The 13,759-nt window shown below is 37.7% G+C and overlaps 1 protein-coding gene across 2 annotated transcripts; it reads left to right on the top strand.

The window, feature by feature from the left end:
• The first annotated feature begins 10,719 nt into the window (after positions 1-10,719).
• LOC145011702 (UPF0481 protein At3g47200-like) lies at positions 10,720-12,447 on the top strand. 2 transcript variants are annotated; one of them, XM_078970430.1, is made up of 2 exons: positions 10,720-10,805; positions 10,901-12,447. In XM_078970430.1, exon 2 carries the CDS (start codon positions 10,925-10,927, stop codon positions 12,233-12,235), a length of 1,311 nt encoding a protein of 436 aa, XP_078826556.1. In that variant the 5' UTR covers positions 10,720-10,805; positions 10,901-10,924; the 3' UTR covers positions 12,236-12,447. The 2 variants fall into 2 exon arrangements, with proteins under 2 accessions (XP_078826556.1, XP_078826557.1); XM_078970431.1 differs by having other exon boundaries at positions 10,746-10,805; positions 10,887-12,447.
• The last annotated feature ends 1,312 nt before the right edge of the window (positions 12,448-13,759 follow it).

Consider the following 13,759-nt stretch of genomic DNA (forward strand, 5'->3'; position numbering starts at 1 on the left):
GAATTGCATCAATTCACTTTTGCCTAAGTAACTAAGATTGGGAATTTGCGAAACATTTAGTTACTCTGTATTTCATTATACTTATAATGGAAGGTTTCGTCCTATCCTACCCGTTCGGCTAACGACCCTCCACTAGTCAAGAGTGCGGTGGGTAAGAGTGGATACCCATTCAATCGCCATTTTATAGGCAATTTCCTTAAACACCCCTTATAGACCAGCTTCGTGAATGAGGCCTACTAACGGTAAGACTGACTTTTACTCATACATATATAATGTTAGACTTTTAATCTTATATAGTATAGGGTGTATTTTATACTTTTAAAAATACTATATGGTTAACTTTAACAATTACACTTTTAATTCAATTAAAAGGTTAACCTAAACTTTTATGGATTTATTAAACCTCTTTTAATTATACTCCTTAATTAATTAATAAAACCATAAGGGTGTGATTTGAACTTTTCAAAACATTACTAGAGTTTTAGAATTTAACATTTCTAATTAAACCTTTTAATCAACTTTTAAATTCCAAAACTTGAGGGCAAGTTTTGAAACATTTTTCAAAACATTAGGGTTTTAACTATTTAAATTTCAAAACAACAAAACTTTTTGGGTTCAAATTTAAACTATAAAACCTAAAGGGAAAATATGAAACTTTTCATAACAACAAGGATCAAATAATAAATAATCTAAACTAACATTTAGTTACATAATTATCCATATTTGATTTGTTTAATGATTTCTTGCAAAACAATTTATCAATTTACTCAAAATAATTAATCAATTATCTTATAAGGAAACAATTATCTTGTTAATTGATAATTATCTTTAATTAGATCAAGAATATAGTCATATATATCATAAAATCGGATTTATATTGATCTAACATGATAAGGTAACTATCCATATGCAAAAACAGCAAGAAATCCCGAGATAAGCATTATCTGACGAGTTGACTCGTCGAGTCAGGCATGGACTCGTCGAGTCTGCATGGACTCGGCGAGTTCAGCCATGGACTCGGCGAGTCCAACCTCCAAAACATCAAAAATCGAATTTTTCAGTTATGTCAAGCATCAATACAATTGAAACCAATCAAGGCTTTGATACCACTGATGGGTTTTGGTCATAAGACATCCTATGTGCTCATACAAACCCTAATGCTTGGATCTAGGTTTCTCTATTGTACATGCTTTGAATCCAAGACTATAAACCCTAATTCTAGCATGCAAGTAATCATATTAACATGTAATTAGGTTTAAGAACATACCTTGATTGTTATGTAGCAATAACAATCCCAATTCCTCCTTGTATTGACTTTGGAATGCTTAGAGTCACAAGTGTCACTCCTCTAATGGCTTACAAACACCATAAGCAAATGGAGAAGGTATAAAGAGAGAAGTGAGAGGTTAGAATTCGTATCTAGGACCTCTTGGGAAGGGATACACGAATTCATGGCCCTAGGGGTGTTTATATAGGTGTAGAGATAGGGTTTCAGTCATTATCCTTATCTAGTTGATTATCCATTAAGCAACCAATAAGATAATCCTTGAATCCTTATCATACTCTAATTCTAAGGGATTTACACCTCAAATTCGTTCACCATATATATAAGATAACTCTTACCTTATTTTGTAACTATCACATAATTACAAATCAGCCCCTCTAGTTTAATTAATTACATTTGATCACAAAACTAATTCTTAATTAATTATTGACCAATATTAATTAAACAAATATGATTTCTCCTTTAATATATTATTCTTATAACATATTAATAAATCATATTATCCTCTCTCTCTTTATTCATTTCTCCAATCAAGTTGCTTTGGTGAAGGCAACCCAAAAGGACCATGCACCATCGGGTCAAGTACATACCAAAATAGTTATGGACTTAGACACTAATCCAACATATATATATATATATATATATATATATATATATATATATATATATATATATATATATATATATATATATATATATTTGTTGAATGACTTGTAATGTTATCGTTTATGCTTTATGGTCTGTATCGGAACATGACATCCCGAGTTTTGATTATATAATGAAAATACATTTCTTTTATGAAATGCTTTGGTAAATATTACTTTATCACGTTTTGTTTTTGGGAACAAATTCTGCAACTCTTTCAAATCAAAAGGATTTACTCTGAAATTATTTTAAAAGCATAAATGAAAAATCGGTCCTTTTTGGCCGAGATTTTGGGGGTGTCACAGCCACTGCCGTCTTGCGGCTCAAGGCGTCAGCCACTACGTTGGCCTTCCCCGGGTGATAAAGGATCTCATAATCGTAATCCTTCACCACATCTAACCATCGACGCTGCCTCATGTTAAGATTTGGCTGGTCCATGAGGTATCTAAGACTCTTGTGATCCGTGTAGATGGTGCAACGGACCCCATAGAGGTAGTGTCTCCAAATATTTAGGGCGAACACCACCGCCCACAACTCCAAATCATGCGTCAGATTGTTAGCCTCGTGAGGCTTCAACTATCTGAAGGCATAAGCTATCACATGCCCCTGCTGCATCAACACTGTCCCCGAATGCTAATCTGACCTTGTCCCCCTCGAGACATCTGCTAGTGCGGGATGCGTTGGCAACATCTGCCAACCACCTAATACTCGCAATGGGGTCCTACACCCCATGATAGTCTGGAGCTCCATAAGCCCGGAACTCTCTGAAGGTGAGCGTGCGCGACCCCATCATGGCCACCATCTCAGCACGGAACATGCTCAAATTCTCATCCATCAACTCGAATATACCCTGCTTGATGGAACCAAAGATCACCGAAGTTTGCTAAAGTATGATGCGGGTAAACTCTGAAGTGAAAACCTCCCTACTTTATTCATCCAACTGCTCGGCCCCCGAGCCTGATCCTGATCCCTCCACGGCACCTGAGCTGCCGACTGCTGGCCTAGGGCGTAAAACCACCATTCTGAACACACATCATGATAAACGTCATAAACAATGATATATCTCGAGGGATCGCTACTACTACAGGTTTCTTGGTCTCGCCTCGGCCTTCCTTGATTCAAGTACAGATCCTCTGCTTCTAGTAGTATGGGCCCCTACTACCTTCCACATCTATCCGTACTATCCTCAAGAACCGCCTAGACTCCGCCAAGTCACTACTACTACTACTAATCTCTGCTACTCTCATCCTAGGCTTGTCCTAGGGGAAATCTCTGACTCAACAAAAACCAGTCTTCAGCTGTTGAAGGCCTCCTTGCAATTCCAATTAGTCATCACCTGAATACCATCACATGTGACGAGGCTCAGATAATCTTTCAATTAAAAGACTCATCCCCAACGGTTGGACTCAAACAAGAGTTGCGTAGTAGGGCCAAATCCAGCACTCTGAGATTATTCAACCCTGATCTCATGTGACGTGTCATATTCACCTAATAGCTAACTCCCATCACTCGGAGTCCCACAAAGCACAAAGCAAGAAACATTCGGACACAGGAAACTAATCAAGTAACTCTATTCTCATAACAAGAAACTGTACTAGCATACAATGCTAGGTTCATACTGTCAGGCATAACCTAAACGGGCTATCCTACTGTTGTCTACTCAATACTAGCATGCAATTCTCATAAATCTGAAACACATATAGCAGACACATAAGGCATCCTCCTAAATCCTTAGTCCTATTCTAGCAAGTTGTTCTACTGAAACTAAAACTGATAATCATAACATAAACTTGTATGGGGTAATTTGGGAGTACATACTTGAGCTCGGATGATCACATGCACCACACCCTTTTCTCGTTTTCAAAACTCTTTTCTTTTTAAGTCTCTTTCTCAAAAAGTCTTTTGAATATATTTTTCTTTCGAAAATCTTTTGACTATTTCCTTAGTTTGAGTTCAGTCACACCCGTAAATGTGCCTGAATCCCTCAAACCAAGGCTCTGATACCAACTTGAAACGACCCAAAATATGACCCAAAAAAATTTTGTTTAAATAATATTAAGGTTATCAACGATTTATAATATATCATAAAATCGTACGTCATAAATCCCAAAAAGTTATAATAGACGCGTCATAACAATAGAACGGTAACAACATAACATAGTATCTGAAATAAACTCCCATGACAAAAGTTGAAGTTGTGGTGTGTGCAATGCCATCATCCCGAGCTCTTCCCTTTGCTTGCGGAAGTACCTGAAACCAAAACTGAAACTGTAAGCACAAAGCTTAGTGAGCTCCCCCTGACTACCACATACCATACAATAACATATAAACACATATTGGGCCTTGCCTACTGCATCAAACCGAAGTCTGGAAATTGCATCGGACCGAAGTTTGGAACTAACCAGGGCCTTGCCCTCTGCATCAGAACGAATCCGGAAACTGCATCGGACGGAAGTCCAGAACTGACTGGGACCTTGTCCCCTGCATCAGATTGAAGTCCGGAACTAACTGCATCGGATCGAAATCCGGAACTGACTGGGACCTTCTCCCCTGCATCGGACCGAAGTCCAGAACTAACTGCATCGGATCGAAATCTGGAACTGACTGGGACCTTGTCCCCTGCATCCAACCGAAGTCCGGAAACTGACTGAGCATAACATAGCATAGCATAAACATATCACCTAGCGTAAACACATATATTGCATAATGCATCGGACCGAAGTCCGGAATACATAACACAAAGACATGATTGAATCACAAAGACATCAAGCACACTGAACTACTGCATCGGACCAAAGTCCAGAACTACTGCTAACTGGGCGGGCTAGCATTATGGTCGTAGACTCGTTCCTACTGGAAGGAAAACTCACCTCGTAGTGCTGGCTGCTGAGATGCTAACTCTAAAAGTGGCTGATTGCTGCTCCGGAACTAACCGGCTACAAATCCAAAGAACACTAGATCAGTTACTTGTAAATTCCCTCAAGGTAAAATGACTATTTTACCCCTGGTTAAAGTCAACTTCCAGTTGACCAAACTCGCCGAGTCAGGGTGCAGACTCCCTTAGTCCCTCCTTTACTAACTCTGATTTTAACTCACCAAGCCCCTTTCCCACTCACTAATTCACTCTGACCTCACAACTCGAAGGAAATCGGGGACTCGTGACTTGACATGTTGAGTCCGAAGAACAACTCGCTGAGTCCTATCGTAGATTCCATACAATCGAATTCTAATCCATTCCAGGGCCTCTAACTCGTAGATCCGAGCCCTTGGGACCATCTGAACATGTAGAGTTGCTGACTTTACTTCTAACTACGAAGGAATGAAGCCATTTCACTCAAACATTACTTTTCACGGGAAAAACTCATCCGACTCGCCTAGTTGTAGAACAACTTGTCGAGTCTAAGGCATCTTCATCGGACTCGCCAAGTTGCTCATACAACTTTTCGAGTCCATAGCTATCTTCATATGACTCGCCGAGTCAATCTTGCGACTCGCCGAGTCTATTCAATCCCTTTTCCATACAGACCTTTTTTGAGCCATGCAGCGGCTCCAAATCACAAATCCAAGCTTCTAGGGCATGCTTATCACGTAAAGTTGCAAACTTTACGTGCATGCATGGATTTAAAGGCTTCAAATGCCAACCCTAAGCTCTTAATGGGGTTCCAAGCTCAAGAGGGACCTCAATCACAACCATAACTGAAACTTTACACTTCTCGAATGCAATGAGAGTCCAGATCTGAAGTTTTCATCCAAGGAGAGTCCATATCTCAAGTTTTGAATAATAAAAGGCTCCAAAGAAGACATAACAAGCATAAAGGAGGTTATAATGGAGGAATACACAAGGTCATAACTTCATTACCTGAATGAAGAGCAGATGTAAGCTAACTCATGGATCTTCCTTCCCTTCTATGGACCTTCTTTCCTTCCCAAAGCTTCTAAGCTATCACAAGCACACTCAAACTCAACAATGGGGTTAGGGTTTATAGTGAAAATATTCTAAGAGTGATAGAGGCGAGGTTAGGGCGGATAAGTGTGTTTAAATAGGGTGCAAACCCTTAAAATTTAGGGCTTCATCCAGACAAGCGGACTCGCCTAGTCCAGCGTATGGACTCGTCGAGTAGCTAGCTCAAAACACGTGATCGTCCCATCTTTACTTGACGAGTCGGGCTACAGAATCATCGAGTACCCCTTCAGAAATGAAAATACTTTATTTGAATTACATACCAGAAATGGGGCGTCACCCTTAAATTTCATTCCAATAATAGAATTTTGTTTTTCCAATGTAAGTAGTCACTAAAAATGGAATGAACCTGTATGGAATCTTCCATTTCCTACTCATCATCATCAGCAGCATCATCTACAAAGTCATTTCCCTCATCCTCAACCCTCCAATGCATAATTTAGTCAAGAAAATATATTAGGATATTTTGTCCATAGGGATAACCTCTTCATCATTTTCCACCTCAACATCCCAAAGATATTATCACCATTTTCCATACCATCAACACAAAAATCCTTATCATCATCTTCATTATGTCCTTTATGAAACCACCCCTCAACTCCAACCCTAACATGGTCAAAATAAATATAAATTATGCCACGTATACCATAGGTGTTAAAAATAAGAGCAACATAATCCACATCATCTGAAATACGTCAGATGCCATCACATAGAGTTTTTTCTGGTTCATAGTAATAAATGCTTTTAATTTCATCTTGCATGAAACGTTCCAGGTATGTGAAAATGGAAAAATATACATCATTGAAGGTGATTTTCACACCCCAAGTAAGAAAAAGGATTATGAGTAAATACATCTTGGTAACTAAATTCCACCATCGCAAACAACTCATCATCATGACTTGGTTGTGCCATTTTTGCTTACTAGCTTGCTTCTTGAAGATGATCGGCAGAACTTATACTTCGATGGTAAGCGACTACAAAAAACCCGAACTGTTGACTAGTCCTTTACTTGCATCGTGAAATGAGGCTCAACGAAGAAGGAGACACAATAAGTGAGAGCCCCTCGAGTTAAATATATCATTTAAATGATGTGGGATAATTTTACACCTCATTACCTCTTAAAACTAACTGAAAATAAAATCCGCTCGGATCTATAATTGACTTACATATGTTCTTAAAACAGTCATAATGACTTCATTGACATCAACAAGAAAAGTTTCATGGCCTACTGTGCAAAAAAAAAAACATTAGTTTTCGAGCCAAACCCGTAACTTCATTGTGCTACATTAATATTTTCTTAAATAATAACACTACATGCACACATGACACATAACATGTGTTTACGGAAATTGAGTATTACAACCAACACCAACAAACCACTCGTCTTTTTTATGAAAAAAAAAAAAAAAAAAAAAACAATTTTTTAAGAAGACTATAAAAAAGACAAAATTGCAAAAATGGTCCCTGTGGTATGCATTTTTTTAGGGTTTTAGTCCAAACCCTGACTTTTTTGGATTCGTGGTCCTTTTGGCCATGTTTGTATGTAAATTTGGTCCCTCGTAAAATTGAAATGACTATAATGCCCTTCTAATATATTTTTTTTACGTTTTTTCTATTTAATTTAAATAAAAAAGAAAATAAATAATTAATCTGGGCCCACTTATCTCTCTTTCTCTCTCTCTCTCTCTCGTAAAATCAAGAACATACCATTTATTGTTGCATCTTCAAAATCATGTTCGTCGTCATACCAATGTCCAAAGAAACCTTCATCCCCGCCACTCATCTCCCCTTCTTCGCTCACCTGCTCATCTTCTCCGATTTCCAGTAGGGAACACACCCAAATCGTCGATAGTACTACACCCACATCTCGATTTCCGGTGGTACTACAAATAGAAGCTTCATACAGAAAAGATTGATGTTGATTATAAGATAGTATTGTGATCTTACGAAGATTGGTGTTATGGTAATAAACAAGAAGGCCTTTTATGGGTCTCAAGAACCCTAAATCTGATTTGAACCCCAGATGATGGTTTTGATCGGTGAGATTTGTTCTGGATTGGTGGAATGTGATGAATTGGGTAAGTTAAGTTGGGAAGAGGGTTCAGGTCTCGTATGGTGTTGTTGTGATTTCAAAGTACTCTTCCAGAAATTCCCAAAATCCAAATCATGATGATCTTGTTTAGTTGGTGGTGGATCAAAAATCAAAAAGGGGAGGCATCTTCGTTTTCATCAGATTGAGAAAAAGAACGGACGAAGCAGCAAGAGGGGTTGTCTGGTGATGGATCAAAAATCGTGAGGAGGGAGAAGGGGGTCCGTCTAGATTGGCAACCCTTTGTGGGTTTACTCTTCATCAACGACAACAACTGTGGTGGTCACTGTCATCTACGGTGGCGAGGGAGATAGATTGTTCTTTCTTTTCTAATCTAACAATTATGCTAGGAAAGAGGTGTTTGGGGTTGTGTTTTCTCGACAATCCTGGTGCATTAGGTGGCTCCAGGCAACAGAGGAAGAAGAGGGGAACGAGGGCTCTTGTCCCTTTTGATCTCGCCGGAATTTGCAACCACTCCGGTGGTTTCTTGCGCAAAGAGAGAGAGAGAGAGAGAGAGAGAGAGAGAGAGAGAGACAGACAGACAGAGAGAGAGAGAGAGAGAGAGATCCTTAATTATTTTTTTAATTGCTAAAATATATAAATAAATATTAAATTTAAGAATAAAATGAAAGAAAAATGAAAAATAAATACCCCAAGGGTATTATGGTCATTTCAATTTTCGGAGGGACTATTTTCACATACAAACCACTCCAAAAGGACCATGAATCCAAAAAACTCGGGGTTTGGATTAAAGCTCCAAAAATTTGCATACCACAGGGACCATTTTTGCAATTTTGTCTATAAAAAATTAAAAAATATATAAAAATTTAAAAAAAAAAAAAAAAAAAAAAAAAAAAAAAAAAAAAATCTTGTGTTCCACATCTTATTCGGAAGTCAAGGTAAAATACCGAAGGCATTTTACATCCTCCCAAACAAACACCACTTAATTTTTGCATACCAACATGCCTTTGGCTTTACAATATGATGAGATTACACTCCTTCATGTGGTTTAAGATTCAAATCTTTTCAAATAAATAGGTGAATTATTTAATGAGTTGTTGTAGGAGTAAATTAGAGTGTACTTAATTCCATTCTAAAGGAATTTTTTGCATTGCTAGAATTAGTATTTCATACAAGATGAAAAAATTCAAACAAATTTAACTGTGTCAGTTCCGTGGGTATATACTCATGCATAACTTTCACTACAAGAAAAATCCAATTTAGCTACGGAAAAATTCTGTAGCAAAAAGTTGAAATTCCATAACTAAAGGTGAATAACTACGAAATTCGTTACACAAATTTTCAATTAAATTTCGTAGCTATATTACTTGTAGCAAAATGTTTAGCTACAGAATTAAAATTTTGTAGCAATTTTGCTATGTCTGTTTCTACGACATCTATTTCGTTGCAATTTGAGTCCCATAGCACATTCGTAGCAAAGTTCGTAGAAATTTTTCCGTAATCAATTCCGTAGCAATGTTTCTATAGGAAATTCCGTTGCGATTTTTCCGTAGCAAATGTCATAGCAATTTTTCCGTAACCAATTATGTAGCAAGGTTTCAATAGCAAATTTCATAGTGATTTTTCCGTAACAAATTCCATAGCGCTTTTTCCATAGCTAATTCTATAGCGCTTTTTCCATAGCCAATTGCATAGCAATTTTTCCGTAACCAATTTCATAGCAATATTTTCATACCATTATTCAATAAAATCCGTTTATTCAATTCGACTATTTCTATAGCAAAATAGCTACGACAAGTCATTTTGTTGCACATTCCATAGTAAATCAACTACAAATTTTGATTCTATAGCAACTTCCCTAACAATTCTAAATTTAGCAACGAAATGCAATTTCGTAGCAATTTTCGTAACAAAATAGCTACGACAAGCTATTCGGTAGCCTATTCCGTAGTAAAATGGCTACGGATTTTAATTCCGTAGTAATTTTTCGAAGTTATTTAGGATTTTTCTTGTAGTGTTTGTGGGTATTCTGTTAGACAGAATTCCCACGTATTTAATTAAACTTGGGAAAACGCCAAGTTTTCTAGTAGTGATGTGATCAGAAGTAAGCTTCTTACAACAACAGGCCATAGTTTTCAAAACCTCAACGCTAGAGGCCATATTTTTCAAAACCTCAACGCTAGAGGCCCTTTTTCTTGTAGTTTATTCTAGACATCACGAGCATGGAATATTGTCATTAGTTATGGGAGAGGAGTTTATCAGGATATGGTCTTGGAAAAATTCAAATCGTATATACATGATCAAGTTTTTAATTAAGAAACATGTGTTTCAAGAGAAATATAAAGTTAATTTGGCTTATGAAAAGAAAGGAAAGGATGTTCTATCTTGACGAGGTTTCAATATAGAGAAAAACTATAAAGACAAATTACATTACCACATCCATTAGTACTTGTCACGTATATTCGTCATCCATCTCTGGATTGCATTATTCCATGTCGTGTATAGCTGGCCTGCATATGAAAATAATATATTAAAACAATGGCAGGCGCAATAATCACGGATCATCAAGAAATTATATATTAAACCATCAACTAGTAGCTCGTCGTCTTTCTAATCAACAACCTATATGTAATATTATATTGCACCATTTCAACATTTTCAGTATGGTTCTTTATTAAATGAATGATGAGTTTCCACTTTAAATTACAAAGTCTTTCTAGGTCCTGTTTTAACATTTTAAAATTTATGCATCATTGATTAGTGTGTATATATATATTTATTTAAGTGACTAGAAACCCATACTATTGAACCAATACCAACCAAGAACAAACCTCAATTTGCATTGAGATTTGTAGTCAACCAAGGTACGTTTGTTCATTTATATCAACAGATCACAAATTCCAAATGCCAAATTATATAAATACTATATATACTCTCTTACTTAGTTTTCGTACCACAGGAAGTTAACTACCTAACTTTACCAATGGAAAATGGAGATGTGGATACCAATAACATCGCCAACAGTACTGTCATTTCGATTCTTGATTTCGTGAAAAACCGACGTTCTGAAGACCTATTATCAACATCTATTAACATGGTTCCTAGTGGACTCAGAGATGTAAGTCCAAGTTCTTATGATCCTCGGGTGGCGTCTATAGGACCTCTTCACAGAGAAGACCAAAATGTGCAATACTTTCAAGAGCTGAAAGCAAACTATGTTCAGTTCCTATTGGACGATATTAACTCCCCACCAGAGGAAACGCTAAAAGAATGCGTGCAAAGAGTTCTTTCTTTAATAGACCGAATCAGGGCATGTTATATGGGGACAAGCGTCATCCATAGATATGATGACATTGAGCTTGCGAAAATGATGGTTACTGATGCTTGTTTCATGCTCCATTTCATCAACGTGATTACAACATCAAGCGCTGAATTACACCGCACTTTGCGTGGCACAGCTATACTATACGACCTGATACTATTAGAAAACCAGATCCCTTTCTTTGTTCTTCAAGAAGTTTTTAACTGCACCATTCCAAAATCATTACATAAAGTATCCTCTCTTCCTCACCTTATCCTTAAATTTGTACGCTTTTTGAACATCTTTGAATCAACCGTGACATTTGCGATAAATCTCCCATCACCACCGTATGATCACATTCTTGGTTTTCTAGCAAAATGTTACTGGCCATCAGATACACATTATTCATTTTTACTACCAACATCAGCAACCCACTCCACCATAGAACTGGATAGAGCAGGAGTGATCTTTAAACCTAATGAATATGACAGTTTGCAATTGGCGATTGAGTTCAAATCATCTAGGTCTCTCTGGTGCTCATTGTCGCGGGAGAAGCCTACACTTAGAATGCCAGTATTGCGTATTGATAACTACACGGAGTTGGTTTTAAGGAACATCATTGCTTATGAGCAATACTTTGGAAATGTTAGTTATGTTACGGGATATGCCATGGCCATGGATATGTTAATTGATAGTGAAGACGACATTGCGAAGTTGATAGAATCGAAAGTCATTGTGAACCATTTAGGTTCAAACGAAAAGGCTGCAAATGCGTTGAACAGCCTTTGCAAAGAACTTCCCATATTAAACTTCAGTTACGAGCATCAGTGGCGAGATATGGATGCTCATTACAATCGTTACTGGCCCAAAAATATTGCGGAATTAAAGCGTACATATTTTAGTAGTCCATGGAATTTAATTGCTCTACTTGCTGGAATCATCCTCTTTGCTCTCACTGTGGTTCAGACAATCTATTCGGTCAATGCCGCATAGTGCGAAATTTGCTTTGAGGTTATGGAACCAGTCATCAGCAGTTGATGTTTTCTATTTGTTTTTCTCTTATGTTTTGGTTTCTCTCCCTTGAGAAAGTTCATCCTTCAATTAGGAATTATAATAATATCATGGTTGAGAGGAAATTCTTCAGTTCTCACTTGTATGAGATGAACAACAAGTTTAAGTAATTTTAAGCTTTTTATCTTTTCCTTTGTTCTCCATTGCCCTTTTAGTTTATTTGTCGGTTTGTAGCATTTTGAAGGTTTCCACAAACGTTCCGGGACTGCTTATCTTTTTATATTGTTCTATATCACCCACTAATGTTGAAAATCATGGGATTGTAATTAGTAAAGATCAGTGTTGGTGATTTTAGTTGAAACATCCCAAAATTCAAATCTAAAAATTTCATTTTTAATTAATTAACTCATAAAACATTCACTAGAAAATATTGTATAAACACGTCATCTCATAAACTCAAATATCATGTTTGAAACCCACAACATAAACAAATATCATATCAGAGTACAATCCCACAAAACACCGTGTGGAAAATTGGATGTGTGTGTGATGCCATGCTACGCCGCCGACTCTTTCCCCTTAGACGAAGAGGTACCTAAAACTAAAAACTGAAACCGTAAGCACAAAGTTTAGTGAGTTCCCCCAACATACCACATATCATACAATACCATCGGTATCTTTCAACCAGTAATCATCATCGGTATCTTTCAAACGGTAATCGTGATCGGTATCTTTCAAACGGTAATCGTGATCGGTATCTTTCAACCGGTAATCATCATCGGTATCTTTCAACCGGTAACTGTGGACTATTCCACCCCTTACCACTAGCATACAATAACAAGATATAAGCATACAGTCAGGCATATCCGGGTACTGATCTACCCCTTGGTCCTAAGGACCGCTATCCCTATCATGCACGTAATATGTCATACAGATATAACTCATAACCAAGCACATACCAGACCAAGATAATTATCACAAAGACAATCATCTTCTAAATACTCCTCATTGGTGGGCCGACATTGTGGCCTTAAACCCACCCCAACTGGAAGGTAACTCACCTCGTACAGGTAGCTGCTGATAATCAGTACGGGAAACCTCCGTCCGCTGCTGCTCCGGAAATCCTCCGGCTATAAACCCCACAAACACTCGGTTAGAAACTGATTTCTATACTCTTAGGGTAAAATGACCATTTTACCCCCAACCAAGTTGAGTCAAAGTCAAAGTCAACTTCCAGTTGACCCGACTCGTCGAGTTGGGACAACTCGCCGAGTCCCTCACTCTCTACTCGTCCTCATCCGCGACCCTACTCGTCGATTTGGGTCGTCAACTCGACGAGTTCTTCTCTCATCCAAGCACCCCATGAAAACTCATCCGACTTGCCGAGTTGATGAACAACTCATCGAGTTGGCCTTCATCTGATGAACCAGATCTGTCCTCAACTCGCCGAGTTCTAAGGAGATTGCCTTGGACTCACCGAGTCCAAGAATGCACTCGCCGAGTCTA

This window comes from Lactuca saligna, chromosome 8, assembly GCF_052625555.1.
Source record: "Lactuca saligna cultivar CGN05327 chromosome 8, ASM5262555v1, whole genome shotgun sequence".
In the NCBI taxonomy this organism is placed as follows: domain Eukaryota; kingdom Viridiplantae; phylum Streptophyta; class Magnoliopsida; order Asterales; family Asteraceae; genus Lactuca; species Lactuca saligna.

Excerpts from the sequence above, each read along its gene's own strand:
- LOC145011702 (XM_078970430.1), top strand. The coding sequence starts at position 10,925 with ATGGAAAATGGAGATGTGGATACCAATAACATCGCCAACAGTACTGTC.